Consider the following 24,762-nt stretch of genomic DNA (forward strand, 5'->3'; position numbering starts at 1 on the left):
AAGTTTATAAAGACTTTCCTGTGTTCCTTAGATTCCTTCTAGATTGCCTGTCCCAGCTTTTCCTGTTATGGGTGGCTGTTACTTACATTTCACCTGAAATCCATCTTGATGCATCTCTATCTAACCCGAAAATAATTTCATCTTATTTTGGGGCTGGTGAGATATCTCATTGGGTAAAGGTGCTTGTTGCCATGCACGATGAACTAAATTTGATTGCTGGGACTCACATGGTGGACTAGTTATGCTTTGACTTTCACTTGGGCCCAGTGGCATGTGCCCACATACATACATATACACATGCAAATATTTTTTAAATGTAATAAATCCTTATTATTTCAAACATATAGTACTGGATGTTGACATTTGAGAGGTAAGCTGACATGGATGTTTTAGGGACAAGGGCTGTTTCTACATAGTCATTCAGCTGCTGCTCTTCCCCATACACACCCACCTATGCACACACTCAGGCCTTGCTCTATTACCAAGTCTTTTGCTCTGTTGATGGGATTCTGTCGGCCCCTTTTCTTTACTGCCTTCCAAGAATCAAATGTCTTAACCTGCTTGGTCTAAGGGAGATGTGACAAAGGATGAATGTAAGCCCCTTGAGCCACACGAGTGAGCAGGCCCCTCCCCTGAGGACCTCTAACTGCCAGGTTCCACCCACAGAACACTCTAACTGCCCTAACTGCTGGTCCCCGCCCCCACCCTACAGAGTTAAAAGCCCAGTCTCTGGATATGAAATCCCACCACTCTCCAGCCTGGAAAGCTCCACCCTGAAAAGTTTCACCCCACCCCCCTCCCCAAGAAACTCTATATAAGCCCTGTATCCTGTTCAGTTTGCTCCTGTTCCTCACCCAAGCAGAGGCAGCCACCGTCCTGGTTTTCCCTCCCAATAAATCTCTTGTGTGAGGTTTGTTTTGTGGTGTGATTTTGGGGTATTCCTTGACTCCCGGCTGCCAGGATACCTTCCATCCAAGCTGTAATGCTTACAGTTGATGCTGTGACTTGGATAGGCTCTCCCAGTGCCTGGGTTCCTGCTCATGGTCTAAGCTGTACTGGGACCCTATCCCTCATCTCCAGTCCACCTGCAACAGACTCACCTGGCTCACCTGTAGCTCAGCACCCCATCCACCAGCAGCAATTAGGTAAGTTTCCCCATGGCCAGTGTCAATGTTTCCCTGAGTCTGAAGAAGTGACCATTGAGTGTCCGTACCCCTCTGGTACTATTGGAGGTGGAGGTAACCCCAGCCAAGGTCTTTAAGGCTACGGCTGGCCCTCTTCACCTGACCCCATCCCATCACCCCTTGAAGCTGCAATCATGCAATTTCCTTAGGCCAAACCAGGCTATTGTGCCCCTTCCTGTCCTCTTTTCCTACCCTCCCCAGGAGCGGCCTATAATCCCACAGCTCCTTTAGGCCCTTGTGGCTTTTGTGACCCCATTCCCTGACCCTTTCTTGTAGATGAGACCCCTCCTAGAGGGGCATTTATTCTCATCTTCTCACCTCTACAAAAGCCCTGGTGCCAGGCACCAAGTCTCTCTGCTGACTTAGCCAGGCCTGACCCCTGTTGAGTGTGGTGAGGACCCACTGAATGGCTTGGTCCTTCTTCAGTCCTCCCTGAGTTGTGGGGATGCCCATAACTACAGGCTGCAGTGACATTTTCCTTCCCCTCTCTCATCTGTGGGAACGTGTCTTCCATTTCCTCTTGAGATGCCTCTTAGAAAACCTCCAGCATGTCCACCTGACATGCGACCTGAAGGGCCCCAAATTTATTCACTTTTACAACCAATTTCGGCTTCAGTACCCCTTAGATAATCAATCCAAAGGGCCACCTAATGGCACCTTAGATCCTAATATTATTTGGGATCTTTGTAAATAGTGTGTGTGAAATGGAAAGAGATTCACCATTTCCTATTTGTCCGCTCCCAGCCCTGTTTGTTTTTGTCTACCCCACCCCCCACCCCCACCCCCACTCCCCCACTGGAGTTGGTTTAACTCTTTAAAACTTTTGCTAGGGTATAAATCTTATCTCAAGATTTGTAAAACTATTGTGTAGACTTCCTGTACCTCAAGATTTGTAGTAAGCATATAAGTATGGTTAAAATCCTGTAAAATCTGCAACGAAGGGGTTAACACCAGGGTGGATAGTTAAACATCTGTACAGAGGTAATCTTAAAGGAAACATGTGGCTTGCTGCCACCTTAGCTGCTGTCCCCCCACTGGGATGGAGGTAGCCACGTGGCTGATAGCCATCTTTGCTAGAGTTGGAAATGATGAACTTTGCCATGTGACCTCACTCCCATCTTGATAAAAGCGACCACATGACATAAGCCATCCAAAGAAAAATAACTCCTCCTTGCTGTGGGGCCTAAACCAGATGATTCTTCCACTATTTTTGATCACACTAACAAACCCCAACCCACAGTCCCTTCTCTTCCTCTCTATCCTCTCTGGTTTCTCTTTCTTTCTCCCTTCTCAGCAACAGGCTGCCTAACCAGTCAGTGCTGAGTCAGTCCCTGACCAGGACTGTGAATGAAATTAAATACCTCAGGGGGCATCCTTGCTAGGGATCAGTTTGCAACTTGCCTCCTGGCTAGCCACCCTTGTAGAGGTAAATTATGAAAAAAATCCAAGAGGTCACTCAGGACAAACATGAAAACCCATCGCAATTCTTACACCACCTTACAAGGCCTTCTTACAATATACCAGTCTGGATCCTGAGACCCAGATGGAAAACAACTCCTTATGACCTACTTCTTCTCCCAGAGTTTCCATGATATTAGGGCCAAACTTAAACGCCTAGAGAAAGGACTTCAGACTCCACAGGCAGAAGTCTTAGTGGTGCCTTTAAGGTGTACCATGGGAGAGATGAAAAAGCCTGAAAACAAAAATACCCGATGCTAGTGAAGGCCTTTTGACTGGCCATACAAACTTCCCAGGCTCCTTTGCCTCCCAAAGCCTGAGAGCCTCTGGGTCCCTGTTTAAAATGCAGTCAGGAGGTTCAGTGGGTCTGGGCCTGTCTAATCCCTCATAAACCACCTAGACCATGTCCAAGACGCCATCAAGAAGGACACTGGGGTGTTGACTGCCCCTATGTCCCTCGTGGTGTGAGGGCATCAAGCCCAGATGGCCCTTCAGCTGATTTCCTAGATCTGGCCATGGATGACTGAGGGGCCCGGACTCCCTTGGCCTGACCACTGCCATCTCTCACTGGGAGTCTCAGGTAGACATCACAGCATCAGGGAGATCCATCTCTCTCCTTCTAGACACTGGGGCCACCTATTTAGTCCTGATGGAGTTTTAGGGACCTACATCTTCTTGTTCCCCTATTGTGGAGGTAGGGTGACAGCCTTACCAGCCTCATCAAACCCCACCACATATATCACCCAGGCTTAATACCCACACTCTCCACAGCTTCAGGGGACTTAAGTCTCTTATCTCTGACCTCTTAAGAAAGAATCCTCTACGCTCTTTATGCTGCCCACCCCCACCCTCACCCCCACCACCGGCATGGGCATGCTCCCTACAATGCCTTTCAGGGCCCTACCACATTTGCACTTCTCCAGCTATTTTCTCCTCTACCTGCTCTAACCACCTGCCTCTCCTCTTCTGCTGGGTAAGTGTCATTATAGAGCTCCATGCTTGGTTTACTTTTACTATGAAAGCCACACAGGTGTGCCAGGATACCGTTCTCCCCAGAGCTGTAACACTTACAGGTATAGCCTGGCTTCCAACAGCCAGGATACCTTTCCCTTCTGAGCTGTAGGTATAGCCTGGCTTCTGACGGCCAGTATACTTTCCCCTCCAGAGCTGTGATGCTTACAATGAAGAGCTTGGAAATGAGAGGAGTCCTCCGTGGAAGCGAGTATAAGAAAGCTGTGAACTTAATGTGAACTATGGTTAGGCAGTGTACAGAATGTTCTTCCCACAAGATGGCATTCTAGAAAGAATTACGTAAGCTCAGTGGATGCACTTGAAAGCAAGTGCATGAAGGGAGTGTCCTGGAATGTCACATCACCTCGGTGGGAAAGGCAAAGGCCTGGGGGCAGTATTCTTCTTGGCTCTTCCACGTGACCAAAGATGCTAAGACATAACACTAGGTGTCTTTCCTCACTGTACTTGTGTGTGCTTAAGCTAACTGTAAACGTCACCTCATGTTTTGTTTGCTTTAATAATAAAAACGAGAAGTGTTTTGTTTATGTAGGAGTGGAGTTGTGTGAGGGGAGTTCTCAGTGCTTGTGAGAACTGCGCCCCCTCCCCCCTAAAAAAGACAAGAGTCTTGTGATCTTCAGAAATGTGGAATTGTTCTTGGAATGTCCTCTTGTGCCCCTCCCAGGTGTAGCAGACAGGAGTGTTATTTGTGTCCATGGCTGTATGGGAAAACATGTTTTGCCTTGTGCAGCTTGTCCTTGTGATTGTATACAGCTTGAGCTCATGAGAACTTAGGTGACTTTCATGACCCTGAGAGCATAAATTGCCTGATTTCTGAACAAATGTGGCTATTGCATGAGACTTCAGTCTGCCTCCTTTTTAGGCTCTGTTCTCCTGGGTCCCACCACCTCTAGATGGTAAACAGTTTTCACAGCTCTTGAGCTCAAAGCCTGTAGTCCCCTGGTACTCCACACAGGTCTTTGGAATATCCTTCCATCCTCAGAGACAGCCTCGCTGGCCAGGGGGCTGGGCAACAGTCCTCACTGATGGGAATCTGTAAGAAAGGATGTCATTACTTTGGACATCCGATCACTAGATGCTACATCAGACAGAAGGTTTGGCTAGTGCCAGGATTAATGTCAAAAGTAGGAGAGCGGTTTTCGACCGCGAGGTGCCTGCAACCATGGTGTTAGAAAGCAATCAAGTTTAAGCAAGAGCCTGACGTAGGTTTAGTTTGAATATGTACTTCTTAGAGGGCTGAGGATATATGGCCTGCATTGTCCACCCTTTAACAACGGCCCAAGCTCCTCCTTGTGCTGTTAGTGTATCAAAGGCCGTCTAGTTTTGTATGATGGCTTCCTTCATCATTTTCACTTTTGAGTTTAAGAATGAGATCCTAAAGACTGTAAGAATACACTGACAGTTACATACTAATAGTATAGCAAAACGTAAAGGAACAGTTTTAAGAAAGGGAACAAATTAAAAGGAAAACATAAGATTATAATCACCAGGCTGGAGAGATGGCTCAGAGGTTAAGAGCACCGACTGCTCTTCCAGAGGTCCTGAGTTCAATTCCCAGCACCCACATGGTGGCTCACAACCATCTGTAATGAGATCTGGCACCCTCTTCTGTATACATAATAAATAAATAAATCTTTTTAAAAAAAAGATTATAATCTGAATTATTCAGAAGATCCTGCCAAATGAAAGATGGAGCATGTTCAGAGTGGTGTGGCCTGCTTTGGCTTGCTCTGTAGCTGATTTATTTAACTTTATTCTATCTGCATTGGTGTGAAGGTATCAGATCCCCTGGAGCTGGAGTCACAGATAGCTGTGAGCTGCCATGTGGTTGCTGGGAATTGAACCCGGGTCCTCTGGAAGAGCAGCCAGTGCTCTTAACCGCTGAGCCATCTCTCCAGCCCGATATGTTGAATTTTTAATATCATGTAGATAAAACATTCAATTTCTTTTATTTGTTCTTTTACTTTTTTTTTGTTGTTGTTGTTTTGTTTTTCCAGACAGGGTTTCTCTGTGTAGCTTTGGAGCCTGTCCTGGAACTCATTCTGTAGCCCAGGCTGGCCTCGAACTCACAGAGATCTGCCTGCCTCTGCCTCCCGAGTGATGGGCACCACCACTGACTGGGCATTCTTTTACTTTTTTAAAAGGTTTCCTTTATTTTATTTTAAAATTATGTGTATATGTGTATGTACCCACGATGGCCAGAGGTTAGATTTCCCTGGAGCTGGAATTACAGGTGGTTGAGAGCGCTCTAACATGGGTCCTAGGAACAGAATTTGGGTACTCTGTGAGAGCAGCAAGCATTCTTAATTGCTAATATTCTGTATGGGGGGGTAGGGGAAGAAAGAAGAGAAGAGGGAGGGAGAAAGGGAGGGGAGAGAAAGAGAGTGGGAGAGAGGGAACTGGAGAGGGGGATATAGGGGAAGGGAGAAGAGAGGAGAGGGAGAGAAAAACAAGGTCATAAAAATATTTCTCATTTTCAGTTGTACTGTTTTTCAGTTAACTCAGGTTACATACCCTGCCCAAGGTTCACAGGTCTAAGTAGGAATGTGGCCAGAGATGTAGGTTTGTCTGTCAAAAATAATTTGTAACAAGTGCTTACTTCTAGGGAGCAGTCAAGTCAGCAAATAACTGTTTAGTTTTAAGACTTTTGGAGCAAATTTACTATCTCACTTTGTTATATCAAGAAAAGGACTCCGTATGTAACCCAGGTTGCCCTCTCACTGTGTCCCCATGCAAAGCTTTATTTCAAACTGAGATAAAGCACTTATCTTTAAAGATAGAATTCTTTTTAAAAAGTTTAATATCAACAACCAATCATTTAATTGTTTGGTCTTTAGAAAGGTTTGGTTTAAAACTGAGGGGTTGGCGAGATAGTTCTGTGGTTAAGAGCACTGGCTGGGTTTGATTCCCAGCACCCACACGGTGCCTCTCAACCACCAGTAATTTCAGTTCCAGGACACTGAATGCCCTTCTTCCGGCCTCCAGGGGCACTACATGCGTATGCTGCACAAAAACACACATGCAGGCAAAAAATTAAGAGGTTAAATTGTTTTTCCACAAGTCCTTAATAAGCCAGTCAGGCACAAAGTTTTACATTAAGTTCTGAAAGTATTTAGCTATCTACACTTCCACTTCTGACAGTTAGTAGTATTTTTAAGATTATTTATACTAACAAATTCTGATTTTAGTACAGATTGAGTTTCCATATGTGAAATGCTTTGGACTACAGTAGTTCAGATTCTGGTGTAACTACATACACATAAAGAGATACTTGGATGAGGACCAAGTCTAAACACAAAATTCACTTATGTCTTATATGCACTATGGTCTGAGAGCAGTTTTATACATTATTTATAACAATGTTGTTTGTGAAATAATTTCATATTCCTACGTGAGACATGTTGGTGCTCAAAGTCTGGAACATTTTAGATACTGGATTTTCAAATTTAATATTTGCACTGTGCTAAGGTGTGGAGTCTGCTGGAGTCCAGCTCTGACCTATCAAAAGGTTCTTGGGTGGAGGAGAGAAGAATGAGGAAATATTAGGTAGAAAGATAGAGACAATAAGAAAGACAGAGACACAGGATAGCTTTGGGAGGGCCCTGGGTCAATACCTAGCCACCCAGAGTTTTATTCAAAAGGGCTTTTTATAATATGCCAAGGAGAGGGCAAAAGACCTCCCTCTATCAAGATCAAAGCACAACATACAACCAAGTGGAGACACTTCCAAACACCCAGTAAACATGCCCCTGGCCAAATCATCCCCTTATGCAGCCTTGCTGGGTAAAGCAAGCCCAGATTCTCTGACCTTGAGTAAGGTCTCACTAGGAACTCTCCCTCTGTGGGCCACCACACTAAGGCAAGTTAGAAACATGGTATTTAAAAATTATTTTAAAATTTCTTTTGAACTACATTATAGTAAATAATATTTGGATTTAAGTGTTCTTACATACTCAAATACTAAAAACAATCTCTAGTCCACAGCTGCATTTTGTACAGTAAGATTTTATTTGAATAATATTTACAAAATAAATACAATTTTAATCACTAAGTTCTTCTTCATCACTGAAATATGCACTTTTCTTTATCCTTGGTCGTCTAGAATCATCTGAGGTTGAGGGACCCCCTGGACTGGGTCTCCATTTGTTTTGCTCCTCTTCAATTTTGGCTTGCTGTAATAGATTCGGAAGCAGAACAAAACCAGTTATTTATGGTACACCATGTTAATTTCAAAGGAATTACTATGGAAAAACCAGAACACAAATAATTTCCACCTTTCTAGGTCATACTGACAAACTGGTCCCCATCATGGTCCTACTCAAATTTATCCCAGGGAAGTTCCCTGCATACCCCCACCCCGAGAGAGAAGCATTTTACTCCCTATGATAGAAGGAGGACTTTGAACTTCTTAGCCTTCTGCCCCTCCTTCCATAATGCTGGGGCTGCATCCCCCCAAGGCTTGTGCAGTGCTCGGATAGAACCCAGGGCACTGTGCACGCCAGCAACTAAACCGAATCCCTGAACCTCTAGCCATTTTTGTTTTCCAGTTTGTTTTGAAACAGAGGCTTACTATGTAGCTCAGGCTGGCCTTGAACTCATGATCTCCTACCTCAACCTTCTCAGGTGAGAACACAAGTGTGTAATATGATGATTAGCTCCATCTGCAATTTCTAAAGATTCTTTCTTTTTTTCTTTCTTTCTTTTTTTTTTTTTTTTTTTGGTTTTTCGAGACAGGGTTTCTCTGTGTAGCTTTGCGTCTTTCCTGGAACTCACTTGGTAGCCCAGGCTGGCCTCGAACTCACAGAGATCCACCTGGCTCTGCCTCCCGAGTGCTGGGATTAAAGGCGTGCGCCACCACCGCCCGGCTAAAGATTCTTTCTAGATAGGCTACAGACATTTTAAATCAAACTGCTGTTTTAATTGAAACAATAATTTTACCCAGACTGGTCTCAAATTCCTGATCCTGTCTCTACTTCACATGTGGGATTACAGATGTGATAACACATCTAGCTAATCCATTGGTTCTCAACCTGTGGGTTGTGACCCCTTTGGAGGTCACATATCAGATATCCTGTCCTGCATATCATATATTTACATTATGATTCATAACAGTAGTAAAATTATAGTTACAAAGTAGCAATGAAGTAATTTTATGATTGGGGAGGTCACCACATGAGGAACTGTATTAAAGGGTTGCAGTGTTAGGAAGGCCGAGAACCACTGAGGTGATCCAATACTTCCACCCAATTTTGTAATGAAGACAGATTAATAATATGCTAAAAGTACATGGGACCTTACAGTCTAGAAAGAATGAATGAGAATGTTTCATTCAGATAAGATCTGAGAATAATGTGTTGCCTCAAATTTATAAGTGAAAGGGAACACAGAAATTGCCATCATAAGGTGATCAATACAGTGATATAAGAATATAAACTATAACACGAAGCACACCACAGTGCCCTGTATTACTTATACATTTTTGTATTGTTTTATTCAATTTTTGAAACAGGATTTTACTCTGTAGTCCAGGCCAGGCTCAAACCCATCTTCCTGCTTTACCCTGCTGAGTGCCAAGTTCACAGGCACGGACCTACGAATGCCTACTACATTCTCCCTCTTTCTGAGTTCACAGGCATGGACCACCATGCCTACTGCATTGCCCCTTTTTCTGAGACAGGGTCTCCCAGGCAGGCAGGATCAAAGGCTGTCGCTTCACTCAGTTAAACAAATCAACGGGACACTAAACTGCACACTATCAACCATCTCCTTTCCTTCCTCTGCCCTGCCTAGCGAGTGGTGCGTCACTGAGCTAAGTCCCCAGCCACCAGTCCCTTCAGAACATCAGTACCTGGAATGCTATGGCTTGACTGAGACTGTCCAGAGCCGGATCCTCCCCTTCTTCTTCACTCACTTCTACTTCTTCACTGGGTCAGCAAAGAGAAAGAACTGAGATGCAGTCAGCTACCACTAAAAAGGCCAACAACACATCATCTTAGTGAGCACACTATACATACACCTCCTCTTCTGGTTCGGGGACTTTCTTCTTCTTCTTCTTCTCCTTCTTCTTTGGAGGCTCACGTTCTCCAAGCATGTTTTTAGGACAGGCATAACTTAGGTGTCCACTTTCCTTTTGTTTCACATTCAAAAAGAAAGAAAGAAAGAGACTAGAGCTGCTGTTAGGATAGAAACCTGCGCTGGCCCTGTGACTGAAAGGCTAGAATCCAGCAAACAGTATCCTGTCGCGCCGGGCTCCTCAAAGCATTTTAAATCTCAATTTTCACCATACAAAAGAATTCTAAATTTAAATGGATCATCAACTCGAATAAAAGTTTTAGATGAGCTTGATAAATGGGGATAAAATTATTTCTATTAACTTGTAAGATATTGTTGAATATTCAGCTTTAAAAACAAGTGGAGGTGGGCTGGAGAGATGGCTCAGAGATTAGGTGCACTGGCTGTTCTAGAGGTCCTAAATTCAATTCCCAGCACCCACATGGTGGCTCACAACCATCTGTAATGAGATCTGGTGCCCTCTTCTGGCCTGCAGGCACACATGCAGGCAGAACACTGTATACATAATAAATAAATAAATCTTAAAAAACAGACTGTTTTCTGGGGGGGATTAAAGAACTATAAAACTGTACAGAGTGGGTGTGCGCTGTAGTTCAGTTGCTGCAGTGCCTGTCCTAGCATACACAAAGCACTGGGTTTGACTCCCCTGCAACATGTAAACCAAGGGTGGTGGCTCACGGCTGTAATCCCCGCACGCTGGAAGTGGAAGAGGCTCAGAGCTTTAACACCATCTTCTGCATATAACAAGTTTAAGGCTCGCCTGTGTTCGAGGCACTGTCTTTAAAATAAAAAGTACTGACCCTGGTGTGTGGCACACAACTTTGATCCTAGCACTTGGGAGACACAGGCAGGCAGATCTGAGTCTGAGGCCAGCCTGGTCTCCCAGTGAGTTCTAGGTCAGCTGAGTTTACATCATGAGACGAAGTAAATAAACAAAAGACCCAAAACAATAAATAACAAGAATGTACAAAGCATGACAATAACAAATCTGTCGCTGGGTGGTGGTGGCGGCGGCGGCGGCGGCGGCGGCGGCGGCGGCGCGCACGCCTTTAATCCCAGCACTAGGGAGGCAGAGGCAGGCGGATCTCTGTGAGTTCGAGGCCAGCCTGGTCTACAAAGTGAGTTCCAGGAAAGGCACAAAACTACACAGAGAAACCCTGTCTCGAAAAACCAAAAAAAAAAAAAAAAAAAAAAAAAAAACTGTCTAAACCCATACATCAAAAGGAATATTTGATTCGCACATTATTTAGCATTTCTCAGATGATGTGTATTAGCTATAAATGTGGAGAGTAAGGAAATTCTTAAACAAACAAACAGACCTAATGGAGAGAGAGTCTCTCTGGCCTAGGCTAGCCAAGAATTCACCATGTAGCTCAGGATAACCCTGAGCCTCCTGACTGCTGGGACTGACTATAGGCTTGTGCTGCTATGCTCAGCCAGCACTGTTCTTTTTACAAACACAACTTAGGACTTTAGATTCCTTTCAAAAGAATCTTTTAACAGGACTTAACAACATGAACTGACTAAATTAGTATTCGCTCATGCCATATTTACTTCCTTTCTCGTTATCTACCTACCTGTCTACAATATTATCTTTTCTTGGCCAACAGTGGTAAGGAATGGCAGCTGGAGAGGAGGTGGTTGTCTGAATGAGAATGGCCAACATAGGCTCATGTATTTGAATACTTGGCCCCCAACTGGTGGAACTGTTTGGAAAGGATTAGAAGGTGTGGCCTTATTGGAGCTGTGCCATATGGGTGGGCTTTGAGGCTTCCAAAGACAGACAGAATATATAGAGGGAGAAATCTGGGAGGAGAAAAGCAGCAGCTAGAGAAGGAAGAGGACATCAGGGGCCAGCCACCTAGCCAGCCATGGAGTAAGAGTGAAAGTAAGATATACAGAAGTGAGAGAAAGGTAAAAGCCCAGAGGCATAAGGTAGATGGGGAAATTTAAGTTAAGAAACGCTGGCTAGAAACAAGCCAAGCTAAGGCTGAGCATTCATAAAAAAGAATTAAGTCTCTGTGTATTTATTTGGGAGCTGGGTGGTAGGACCCCCAAAAGAGTCAGAGTTAAAACAACCAACTACACACCTTTGTGGATTAGGTTTTCTTCCACCTTTATGTGGGTTCCAAGGATTGAACTCAGGTCATTAGGCTTGCATGGCAAACACCTTTACCCACTGAGTCATCTTGCTGGCCCCTGAATACTACATTTCAATGATGTTTACTCAGATGAGTTTACAGTCTTCAAGTAAAGTTGCTTTCATAACCTGGTTTTAGCCAGAAAAATTTTGGTGAGGAGCTGAGGGTGGAAGAATGCTTGTCTAGCATGCAGAAAGCCTTGGATTTGATCTTCAGTAACTCATAAACTACAAGTGGTAGAACATGCCTATAATCCCAGGACTCAGGAGCTGGAGGCAAGAGGATCTTAAATTCAAGGTCATCATCTGCTACATGGTGAATCTGAGTCAGCCTGTGCTACATTAGACCTGTCTCAAACAAACTGAAAACAATCTTAACAAAAGCGAGATTATGGGGAGGCTGGAGAGATGACATGGCAGGTGAGGGTGCTTTGGTGCACAGGATGAAGACCACAGTTCACATGCCCAGACCTCACATTATAAAAAAAGAGCGAGGCACGGTCCTATGTGTGCCTGTAACCTCAGCATTCTGTGTGTAGAGATGAGACTGCTGCAGTTTGCAAGTCACTAGCTTAGCCCAAGTTCAGAGACTCCTGCTAAAAGGGAATGAGTGATAGAGCAGGCGGGACATTTGGAGCCCTGTGTCATACCCCCCCCCACCCCCGCCCCCTTGGGCACCACTAAAAGACTAATATGAAGAACACTTTCTACTACAGAAGTTACCGAGTTTTACGTTTACTCACCCCACACTCATAACACTTAGATTTATCGAAGTAGTTTCGCCTTCGGATGAACTCAGCTGCTCTTCCATTGTCAATAGCGATGCTTGCCTTTATCACTCTACCAAATAACTAAATCAGAGAAAAATGTAAACACAAAGGATGTAGTTCACCAAGCCCTAGTTACCAGACACCAGCTCCTCAATTCTTATTGTAATAAATATGTGATATATTCTATGTCGTACTTTTTTCTTAAGATTCTTCCAATGTTCTGATAACCCAATACAATGCTGACATCTTTTCCCAAAAGGTAGCCACTCGTGAATTACAGCTATTAAACAGATGTGATGATCTCTTGCAGCCCCACACATAGCTTCTGGTTTAGATGAACACAGACTTTTGGGTTACAATCTTGGTGAAATGAACGGCTTACCTGTTTGTTATTTATTGCTCTGGTGCAGTTTAAGGCAGAGTCTTTATCCAAAAACAAAATAAATGCAACTCCTTTACTCCTCCTTGTGTCTTTGTCTTTCATTATAGTAACCCTTAAAGCACAAAGAACCAGTTAAAAATAAGACACAAACTTGTCATACTCAGGAAACTCGCGACTATTTTTATAAGGTTAAATAATGAAACATTTGAAAAGAGAAAAAAAATCACGCTTAGTGATAGATTCTTGTGATCCCAGTACTCTGTAGAGGAAGGAGGAAGGAACAGGAGTTCAGGGTCATTCTCATCTGGAGAGCTTGAGGCTAGCCTAGGCTAGGAGATCTTTCTAAAGAAGAATGATTTAAACCATCCCACTCCTCAAAGTCCGGAGGGATCAAGGAGATGGGAATGAGAGAATGACACAGACTACAGAAGAGCACAGCTAGAGCTGGGCGCTAACAGAGCCTGAGGGGTCCCGTGAAGAGAGGCTGCTGCAACTGTTACATCATCATCAACTGCCTATCAAAATGCCTGTCTTCTTCCTACTAACTCTTCCCTTGAAAAACCCAAAACACAGGCTGAGGTATTCTCCTGTATACGAAGAGCAAAATGATTTACTGTTTTTCTCAAGTTTTAGATCCAAGTGTCTCTATTTCAGAGTCTCCACATTAGTGGTCCTTAGCCCTACCTCAGTGCCCCCAGGTTACAGGGATTGCTAATCACATGTCATTTAGTGTAATTTAGAAGAACACTGTTTGAATCTGCTGTGGTGGCACGTGCTTAGAATGCCAACACTCAGGAGGCTAAGGCAGGAAGACTGTACCAAGCTAAAGGCTAGCTTGAGGTATGCAGTGAGACCCTGTATTATTTATTTACTTGCAATTTTTATTTTATGTGCATGGGTATTTGGCCTGCATGTATGTCTGTGTCCCATGTGTGTGTAGTGCCTGAGTGCCAGGTGCCCCGGGAACTGGAATTGCAGCCAATTATTAGCTGCCAAGCGGGTGCTGGGAATCAAACCTGGGTAATCTGGAAGAGTACTCAGTGTTCCTAATGGCTGAGCCACTTCTCTAGCCTGAGACTGTAGCAAGCCTTTTGTTGGCCACCAGATCACAAATAATGACAAGGAAACTTATTAATTAGGAAAGCTTGGCCTTTAGCTTAGGCTTGTCTCAACTAGCTCTTATAACTTAAAAACAATGGCATACATACATGTATACATTCACACAGTCAAGAGAGTGCAAGCTACAGAGCAAGTGGAAATGCTAAGGACAGGTACGCGTGGATACAGGAATCTCCTCAGCAGGTAACAGTGCTTTGTTGTACAAACATGAGTGTGAATTCCCAGCACTCATGTAAAAGCTGGGCATGGCTGCACATGCCTGTACCCTCAGTCTTGGCGGGCAGAAACTCGTGTATCTTGGGAGGTCACAGGCAAGACTAGCAAAAACAGTTAACTTCAGGTTTAGTGAAAGGCCCTGTCTTGAGGGAGTAAGTTAGAGAGTGGGAGATCTAGGACCCCTGAGGCCCTCCTCTCTTCTCTATATGCATATGCCAGGGGTGTGCACACACAAACAAAAGGCAGGGGGAGGTGGGTCTGCTATTTTCACTAGATACTTTGTTCTTATGACTAAGGTTAAACCTAGCTGCACGCACTCTTAGCTGACTTTAAAACCACTAATTCTGGATAGTGAGACAGTAAATTATCTGTCTCCCAACAGCTTCTCTGCAGACTGCATCTTTGCTGAGGAGGTGATGGTGACAGTTGCCTAGGTTACTTTTCAGTGGCCTGAAGGTATTAACTCTTGACTTGGTCTTGCAGTTGACAGGCCATTAAACAGGATGGAAAGGCTTGACCAAATCTGTCTTCCAAGTGTCTCTGTCTCTTCTGTACCCTTTCCTAGGCTACTCTTTACTGTGCCTGAAAACACCAGACTCTAAAATGGGAGAGAGAGGTGGCACCAGAGTTCCCCTTTCCTGTTGTTCAGCAATGTTGTCTGTATGTATAACCAGTCTACTCCCCAGAGTTCAGACAAGGCTCTTACTTCTCCATGCTTTGGTTAATGAATGTAGTCTTCTTCTGTTTGTGTCTCAAGTCATTGGCTTTATCAAGAGCCAGCCAAACCCCGAGAGAGAGCTCAGTCAGAAAATCCTTGCTGTGCAAGCACAAGGACCTGAGTTTAGTGAGGATCCCCAATACCCACAGAAAAGCGGGGCTTCTTGGTGTACCTCCATGACCTCACTGTGTGTGTGTGTGTTGGGGGAGGAGACAGGTGGACAGGTGGGTCCCTGAAGCTTACTGGTCAGGCAGCAGAACTAGTGAGCTCCAGTTCCAGTAATAAAACTTTCTTTAAAAGCTGGAGCAATCAAGGAAACCGTCAACGTCAACCCTTGGCCTCCAGAGACAGGCACACACACTGGGTAACAACAATTTAAAATACACCATCTCAAATAACTGGGGGTTGTCAATACTGACCTTTTACTAGTTATAAGCTGGGATTCAGCAGTCCATAGCAAATAATTATTTTGGGGGGCTGGAGAGATGGCTCAGCGGTTAAGAGCATGGATGCTCTTCCAGAGGACCTGGGTTCAATTCCCAGCACCCACATGGCAGCTCACAACTGTCTGTAACTCCAGTTCCAGGGGATCTGACACCTTCACACCAATGCACATAAAATAAAGTATAATGAATTATTTAAAAAAGAAAATTATTTCTTGTTAGGGTAAACACATTTTTTTTTTTAATGAAAACTGGGCACAGTGGCTCTGGTAGGCTATCATGGGATTTAGTGAGGGTTTCAACACCAGTCGAACATCTTTTGAGACAAGAGTCTCCTTGTGTGAGTCAGGCTTTGAAGTCTGTATTTCCATGCCTCAGCCTTCTGAACAACTGGCGTTACAGCAGCACACCGCAGTTGGCTCCATCCCTGGTGCTTTTTCTGGAATTCACTATTCTTGGCTCCCACTCCTCTCTGTCACTGCTCCTTCTCCTCTGAAACAGTGAGGGGAGCACTGGGTTCATGCAGCATGGCTAGTGCCTCTCCGATGGGAGTCTACTGACATGTTTCCTATCTGCTTCCACCTCCCAATCCTTGCTTTTTAAAATTTGCCTTATTTACAAGGTTTAAGATTCTGTATCTGTCCTAATACATTCCATGGAAATTCCTTCTCCTTTCTACTAAGTACATTCTCCTTCATTTATCTGTTTAATACAGGTAATGCCTCAACTCATCTAACGTGAAGTCTTTTTATGCTACAATGTCACCTGTGTATCGTGCCCTGAACAAAACCACACACATAGAAAATTTTCTACAAGGGCACACCTACATGGTTACTCACTTGGACAATCGGCCACTATTATATTCAGGCTGGGCAATGAACACTACAGACAAGAGAGAAGGCATGCGCCCCTAGGAAAGGGCAAGTTTAGTGATGGAGGCACTGTAAACCAGTCACAATAGGGAGCTCACTTACAGATCTCTTCTCTAGTAATGGAAAAGTAATATCACAGCAAGGACCTAAAACCAAACCAACCAAATCCGTAATGACCTTGTGTTCCTGGCATGCAGAAAGAGGTAGAGTAGCACTGTTTTCAGATGCAGGGTAGGTATGAGGGAATCATTCTAGCATACACTGCGAAGCAGACACTGTCCTGAAAACAAGGGGCCACCCCAACACATCCTTCTTCTACATCCAGTCCTTATTCACACCAAGCATAACTGACTTAACTCCCAAATGGTCTTTCAAGGACGAACAGAGAGCCTTTCTATGTGACCATATTGTTCCAGGTTTCTTCCGTGGTGTAGTTACAGATTTTAGCCTCGCTAACTCAATTTGCTCTCATTCCCCTAGTGGCTGAGAATAACATCAAACTGGTCTACAACAAAGAGAATTAAATCAACTTGGAGCTAATGAGGATTGTAGCCCAGTAAAACAGATTCAAGTAGTCCTGCCGAAGTGCTCCAAGGAGTTATAAAATGCTGCTGTAGTTACTGCTTTAAAACTACATAGGGGGCTGGGAGGTGGTGGCGTACGCCTTTAACCCCAGCACTCAGGAGGCAGAGGCAGGTGGATCTCTGTGAGTTGGAGGCCAGCCCGGGCTAGAGTGAGTTCCAGGAAAGGCTCCAAAGCTATATAGAGAAACCCTGTCTCAAAAAATCTAAATAAATAAATAAAACTACACGTGGGTTTGAAATCACAGCACTTCTTAGTCAGGAGTTATGACTGGGTTTAGTGTTGGTGTCTAAGTAGTCTGGGGATAGCCCATTATACACAGGTCAACAGAGGTTATGAATGTTTCAAGTGTCAATTCATGGGGTGGGGGACAGGTCTACAGCCAGTCCAAAGTTTTGGCTGTAGAGATATCGATACCATTTTAACAGTGGCCTGATACCACCTTGAGCACAGAGACAATGTTACTCCAGTGTAACTTCCCCTTAGGCATTTCCAGCTAATCTCTACACTGCATAAGAATAAGCTCTGACAACCTTCAGGAGCTAGATATGTAGCTCAGAGGTTAGGAATGGTCTTAGTAAGTCTGAGGCCCTGAGATCAGTTCTCAGCACTATCGAAGCAATACTATTAAACTATTACATCTTTATAATAATACATAGTCATTTATGTATGATATGAAAACTATCAGGTACTTATTTCATGGAAAAATAATTGAACTTTCTGTAAAAATGTTAACAATAGTATTTTTATTTAACCAAGTATCTTGTAATGTAAATACTTACTTCACAACTTTGCCATACTTGGAAAATATCTGAAACAAAAGATCACAGAATAATTTATAATTTAAATTATTTACCAAAATTAAATATTCTGATTGTACACACTGACTACATTCTTTGTTATATTTTTATGAAAAAATTCAATCTTTAGTCTATACAACAGCTTTACATGAAATATTCCTACCCCGAGGGGACTGAGAAGGAGGAGCATGACTTAGGGGCCACCTTGGGCAACACAGCAAAACCCTGAATCAACAAACCACACATTTTCTAAGTGACTAGAATAATATAGTTCCTGGAGTTAAAGGTAATCTGCTTGGGTTCCTAAACTCCTTCTAGGGAGTGGACAGAGAGAAAGAACATCAACATGTCCTTAGAGTTATCTATGGCACATACACTAGGGAGCGGCTGAATTCCCGATCTATCTCTGGGACCATCAACCCCACCAGAGCTCCAGCTAACCTGTGCTGTGGATGTCACAACAACAAAGACTTAAACAATCAACTGCTTCAAGACAGACGACTCTGGCTGCATACATTACCAAAAGCTTCCTATAATAAAAAAAGCCTCAAAAAACCAAAATAAATAAATAAATAAAAAATAAAAAATAAAGCATCTCCAGCCAGGAGCGTTGATAAATGGCTATAATCCTAGCATGCAGAAGATCAAGAAGACCATGAGTTTGAGACAAGCCCTGGCCTCAAAGCAAGACCCCACTGGCAAAGATCAAAAACAAAAATCTTTTTATTTATAGAGGTGCAGTCCTTGACCCATCGTTAGTATAATGGTGGGACTTTATAGCTGGCCTTTTCTCCCCTTGTACTTCTACATACATCCTAACAAACTTATCCATTTCTATAGTTTCAGCAAATATCTAGATATTTATAGTTCTGACCTATTATTTAATGCTTCGAAATAATATTCCTAAGAAAGGGCTTTTAGAACATCTTATCACATGCAGTTTCATAATGAAATGCTGAGTTCTGGGTCAGTGTTAGCAACATTAGATTCCAAGGCCCAGCAGTTTCCTATGGAATTGTAACTTTCTAATGGGTTCTCATTTCCAAGTGAGGCTACAGTGATTGCCTCTATCAGGCCTGTAAACCAAGGGGAGCATGAGTTTACTTATATTACCCTTTCTCTTTGGAAATGCTTATGCTCTAGACATCTGGACAACTGCCTTTTATTGCTTCACATTTTTTTTTTATTTTTTTATTTTATTTATTTATTTTTTTTTTGGTTTTTCAAGACAGGGTTTCTCTGTGTAGCTTTGCGCCTTTCCTGGAACTCACTTGGTAGCCCAGGCTGGCCTCGAACTCACAGAGATCCACCTGCCTCTGCCTCCCGAGTGCTGGGATTAAAGGCGTGCGCCACCACCGCCCGGCCACATTTTTTTTTTAAAGATTTATTTATTATATATACAGTGTTCTGCCTCCATGCTGCCTGCAGGTCAGAACAGGGAATCAGATTCCATTATGGATGGTTGTGAGCCAGCATGTGGGTGCTGGAAATTGAAATTCGGGACCTCTGGAAGAGCAGCCAGTGTTCTTAACCGCTGAGCCATCTCTCCAGCCCCTGCTTCACATTTTTATTCAAAAGTCACCTTTTGTTTGTTTGTGACAGGTTCTCATGCATCCAAAGCTTGCCTCAAAGTCCCCATGTATCTGAGGATGACCTTGAATTTCCAATATTCAACCTTCACCTTCCAAATACTGGAATCATTAGGTATACACACCATCAATGCCTAGTTTATGTGGTGCATATGGCTTTGTGCATGCAGAACAAGCATTATACCAACCACTTTACACCACCAGCCCCCAGTAACCTTTTAACTAAGGTTATTTCTTACCACACAGTCTAAAATTTCACCTCCAAGCCTAATTTAGTATCCCTCTTTACCTTTTCTCTTTTGTGAGACAGGGTCTAAATTGCCCAGTCTGGCCTCCTGCCTCAGCTTCCAATGTGCTGGGATTACAGGAATGTGCAATTAGGCTAGGCAAGTGGTTGAGCTTGTTTTTTGTTTGAGATAGTATACTGCTATAGTTTCAGCTAGCCTTTAACTCACAATCCTCTTGCCTCAGCTTTCAGAGTGTTAGGATCATAGCCACACATCATCATCTAGCTGTTTCTAAATCACATATTATTTTCTTTGGTTTTTCGAGATAGGGTTTCTCTGTATATAGCCCTGGCTGTCCTGGAACTCGCTCTGTAGAACATGCTGGCCTTGAACTCAGAGATTGGCCTGCCTCTGCCTCCCGAGTGCTGGGTTTAAAGGCGTGGGTCACTACTGCTTTTATATAAAGAAAATAACATGTGCCAGGCAGTGGGGGTGCATGCCTTTAATCCCAGCACTTGGGAGGCAGAGGCAGGCCAATCTCTGTGACTTCAAGGCCAGCCTGGTCTACAGAATGAGTTCCAGGACAGCCAGGGCTATACAGAAACCCTGTCTCGAAAAACAAACAAACAAACAAACAAAAAAACAGAACAAAAAGCAGTGTAAATACTCTATGGAAATTAAAAATTTCTAATTTTCACTAAAATTTATAGGAGATACATATTAAGAATTTTCCCAGGGAGCAGTAATTTGCTTAAGCTACAGTTTCTCTCTTAAAGAGAAATTCACTAGTTAGATGTACTGATAGTAAAACTTACCCTATATAAATCATTGTTTGTCAGGGAGAAGGGCAAGTTGGATACATAAACCGTGCTCTTACTTGGAGCTAAGCCGCCACTCATTTCTAAAACGGAAAACAAACCATCAGGAATAAGAATTCCAAATAAAACCAAACACTGGCAATCACGAAGGCAGAACTCCACACCCTCCATTCATTTAAAGAGATAAGAGTAGGTTCTTGGGGGGTGGGGTGTGAATTACCATAATCCTTTTCAAGCAGCGGATGTAAGCCTTGTAGTGCTGCACTGCGGAAGAGAGGAAGGTTTAAAGAGCTGGAGAAGCCACGAGGCTACTTTTTACGTCTTTTTAGGGTAAAAGCAAAAAGATGCTTTCCAAGTATTCGCCATAGCTTCCCCGCCCACCTCCGAAAGGGATACCTGCCAATTCCTCCTTTTTGTTCTTGTTTTTTAACTCCCTAACCTCCTGCATCTATGTCTGAAATACAGGTTATTACAGGTGTTGGCCACCACGCCGGTCACATTTTTGTTAACTTTGGGTACTTGTTTTTATTTTCTTATTATTTTCCTCCCGAGTGATTTTCCGCGGGAAATTTAGCTTCATATTTCGATAAAGTTCTTTGGCATTTTTAATTTGGTGCCTAACCATTTTATGAAATGACATTATTATATGAATTACGTGCTTTGAACGGACATTAACCTGTATATTTATAAGCATGCTCAGTAATCAATTTCAGTGCTCACAACTCTGCAAATGGCCAGGGAAAATTATATTAGAAACCTAATTGAATTCAACATTTTGATTTAAAATGCGCAGAGGTCGGCAGGATTACAGGGTGCCTGGAATGACAAAGTTATCTGCTTTAGGAATGACAATGGACGCATTAACCGGAAGAGAGCTTCACGCCAGCGTTTGAGGGCATTATCTAGAAAGCCTCAGGTAGCCAACACCTGCTGGTCACTTTTCAAGTTCCTCAGGTGGAAGAACCGCGATGCAGGCTGGACGTCCTCGGGGCCGGGGCCGGGGCCGGGGCCGGGGTCGGGGTCGGGGCCGGGGTCGCGGGGCCGTGGCGTGGGCGCTTACCTTCAGCGTAACAGCCGTGAGCGGAGGCAGCGAGTCCGCGGCGGCCTCAACCCTAGTGACTCTCTGCCGCGCAAGCATCCGCGGCTACAGCGCGGAGCAGCGCCTCTCCGGTAACACCGAAACCGGGGCGACCGCGGACCCGGGCTCGGCGCGCCCGGCGACGTCATCGCCCGCGCCGGAAGTGCCTTCTGGGGAAGCGGACGTCTGCCTTCGCGGGTTTCAGCCGCCGCCGGAGAACGTAGGTGAGTGAGTTGCTCTCCCCAGAGGCGCGAGGGGCGCATGCGGCGGGCGGGTGGCCGGGCCGGCGTTTCCTGCCGCGTTGGAGGTCTGCATGATCCTGCGCTCGTGGTGGAGCCTGGAGAGACTCAGTGGATTTGGGCGGAAAGCAAAGTCTTGAGTGTAAGACACAGGTTCGGCTTCTTGGTAGCAGTTTAATATGCAAAAAGGAATACGGAGCTAGGTAACTTCAGCGGCGCGAGGTCTGTCAGGAAGTCTGTGGTTTTCATTTTTGGACATCACCAGAGCTTTAGTAGGCACTTTCAGAGACGGAAGAAAGTGCGAAAACAGCCCACTTGCTGTTGAGAATCTCAATGGGGCTGGGGAGACAAAGCCAACGTGAGGAGAGTTGGATTGACAGAATTACCCTTTCTTGAGTGCTGGCATGGACAGATGTTGAGCTTCTTGGCACCTTCTTTTCCCCCCCCGTAAATAGGGAATGGGCACGCACTGATTATTATTCTTTAAGAGGTCGTCATAGGCCGTTCATTTCTACAGAGAAATTAGAAAACAATGCGTGGTAGTTTATACTTAACTTCTACCCACCAGCACACACAGACCAGGCCTGTAACTACCCCCTGGGAACCTGCGTGTCAGCAGCCCGGAGCCCAGAGCCTGTCCCGGAGCCTGCACACTCAACCCTGACTGAAGCGGAGGGACGAAGTGCAATCCACCCAGGGCGCAGCTGAATTTTGAGAGGCATTAATGCCTTGGCGTCCGCCAAGGGACCACTGGGACTAATTCTCTTGGCAAACTTGTGGCCAGCCAAAACTACCATGCTTCACATCCCGGTTGTGCTTGGTTATCGCCCAAGATGTAAGCCCCTTTGGTCTTCTATACATTGTCACCTCCGTGCTGTTTTGTGCTTCCTCTCCCTGGATTCGGGGTATCACTGCTTCTAACTCAGTTCACCCCTGAGCACCCCGTCTCTGTGCTCCCTGGAATCGGGTTGGGTTTTTTTTGTTGTTGTTTTGATTTTTTTTTGTGTTTTTTTTTTTTTGTCTGCTTATCAAACCCTTACACATTTAGCCTTGTTTCGAAATTGTGTTTCATTTTCTGACCTTAATTAAAGTGTAGCTTTCGCCTTCAAATTGAGCTCTTTTTCTGACGCCGGTGTTTTAAGATTGGCTGTTGCTCCATCTATACCGAATTGATTGCATTTCCTTTAAATTATTTTTACCCCTCTCTCTTCAATGTCTTGCTGAGTCCTCATTCTTCCTTTTGGTCCTATGATTTCAATGCTCACTTCTACCTTATTAATATAATCTCCCCCCCCCCCTTTTTTTTTAAGCTGTCCAGGTGATCCTGTTCTGCCTGAGTCCTCCGGTGTTCTGGTTGCTGCCCTTCCTCAGGCTTAACAGTGCTCTATTTTTGTGTAGTCCTTCCCTAACTTCCTAGAGTTAGGTAGGATTCTTTAAGTGCCTTCTAGTTCCCTCCTAGCACAAGACATTTTGTTTCCTAATTGTTTGTGTCTTTTGTCTTTACACTTAAATTAAACTGGGAGGGAGGAGGGTGTGTTTGTTGTTTTGCTTATCTTTGGAATGCAGCTTTTTGTCGTTTCAGAGGTTAAGGTAGTTGATTAATGAATATGTAAGTAGCAGGAACTGGTTGCCTGCTACTTAGCTATAACAAATGGATGGTTTGTGAGGTGTTAGGTGTTTCCAGACCATCCTGTTTGTTCAAGAAACAGTTCAAATTCCGTTCTTTTGTGTGTTGAGGGGTGGCTGGTCTCAAATTCAACAGAGATCTGCCTGCTTCTGCCTCCCAGTTGATTAAAGGTGTGCACGACACCCAGCTCAAATACTGTTAACAGGAACCCTATACCTCACCAGGAGGTGGTGGCACTTGGGAGGCAAGGGCAGGTGAATCTCTGTGAGTTCGAGGCTCGCCTAGTCTACAAAGAGAGTTTGAGGATAGCCAGGACTGTTACACAGAGAAACCCTGTCTGGAAAAATCAAGAAAAAACAAAAACAAAACTATATGTCACTCCTCCAAACCCCACAGAGTTTCAGGATTTCTTGGTGTAGCCCTGGCTGTCCTGTAACTCACTTTGTAGATCAGGCTGACCTCAAACTCAGATCCAACTGTCTCTGCCTCCCACGTGCTGGGATTAAAGGCACATGCCACCACACCTGGTTTGCATCTCAGCTTTTAAGTGTTTTTCAGATAAAAGTCACATGTTGCCTATCAGTTACTAATTTGGGATCTCTTTCAGGTTTTGGAGAGTTCTGCTGATGAAATTTTAGAGAATAACATATTTTTTAACTGAGCCATGAGTATGGTTGGAAATTGAATGTGAACAGGAAGGAAAGTACTCATTTCTGTTCAGAGAAATCCAGGTTAGCAAATAAGGGGCATGGAGAATGCTTTTGCTGAGACTAGGTTGGGTGAGAAAATAGAGACTGGAGGGTAGAGAAGTTTGGATTCTTGATTGAGGAAACCGCTCATTGTTCTCATTATGAATATCCACTAGCAATTGGTTGAGTATTTATTTTTAGGTGAAATGGAGGCTATGACAGTGAAAGGAGGCAGATCAGTTAAGATCTTAAGCCCCACACAGATGTGAAGATTTGGATCACAGGTAAATGTCTGGCATTTTTGTCTGCTTATTTAGTTAACTTATCACTTGCAATGGACAATCAGGAATCTCTTCCTAAGTATTTAATACAATAAAGTGGGGCTTATAAAAAGTAATTTAAATATATTATTGACACAAAAATCGCTCAATGGGGATTAGAGTTTATTCTGGGGGCAAGTGCTAGTGAATGTGGCCTGGAAATACAGATTCCAGTTAGTGCAGATTCCATGGTCTAACCTGGTAACAGTTTCATGGTTTTCATAGTAACAGAGCAAAGAAAGTCATAATTGAGTCATTTTTCCAATACGTTGGTAGAAACATCAGGTAGGCACAGTCCAACAAAGTAGGGAAATCTCAGCTGTTGTCTTTCGATGCTGTTTGACAACACTCTTAGCCTTTGGGTTGGTGGAAGCAGGTGATCTGTTAATA

The 24,762-nt window shown here is 44.0% G+C and overlaps 2 protein-coding genes across 14 annotated transcripts in view; one reads left to right on the top strand and one right to left on the bottom strand.

Moving 5' to 3' along the window:
- Positions 1-7,257: 7,257 nt before the first annotated feature.
- Positions 7,258-21,594, bottom strand: Zcrb1 (zinc finger CCHC-type and RNA binding motif containing 1). Of its 4 annotated transcripts, none has more exons than XM_052748729.1 (9): positions 21,480-21,594; positions 20,640-20,678; positions 20,417-20,502; positions 17,768-17,796; positions 13,036-13,147; positions 12,627-12,734; positions 9,686-9,798; positions 9,520-9,595; positions 7,258-7,843 (listed from the first exon to the last, which is right to left on the bottom strand). In XM_052748729.1, the coding sequence occupies exons 3-9, from the start codon at positions 20,498-20,500 to the stop codon at positions 7,712-7,714; spliced, it is 654 nt and encodes a 217-aa protein (XP_052604689.1). In that variant the 5' UTR covers positions 20,501-20,502; positions 20,640-20,678; positions 21,480-21,594; the 3' UTR covers positions 7,258-7,711. The 4 variants fall into 4 exon arrangements, with proteins under 4 accessions (XP_052604689.1, XP_052604686.1, XP_052604688.1 ...); XM_052748726.1 differs by having other exon boundaries at positions 20,640-20,683; XM_052748728.1 differs by lacking the exon at positions 20,640-20,678.
- Pphln1 (periphilin 1) overlaps positions 21,480-24,762 on the top strand; it is a 109,659-nt gene continuing 106,376 nt past the window's right edge. For 2 of the 10 annotated variants that reach the window (XM_052748718.1, XM_052748724.1), the window contains exon 1: positions 21,764-21,878. Coding sequence is in view for 5 of the 10 variants with exons in the window: in XM_052748720.1 (XP_052604680.1) it covers positions 22,532-22,571 (40 nt within the window). In the remaining 5 variants the exon portion in view is untranslated. The other 8 variants (XM_052748715.1, XM_052748716.1, XM_052748721.1 and 5 more) reach the window with 6 other exon arrangements.

The sequence above is a fragment of the Peromyscus californicus genome, unplaced genomic scaffold (genome assembly GCF_007827085.1).
Source record: "Peromyscus californicus insignis strain IS unplaced genomic scaffold, ASM782708v3 Scaffold_20__1_contigs__length_68692818, whole genome shotgun sequence".
In the NCBI taxonomy this organism is placed as follows: domain Eukaryota; kingdom Metazoa; phylum Chordata; class Mammalia; order Rodentia; family Cricetidae; genus Peromyscus; species Peromyscus californicus.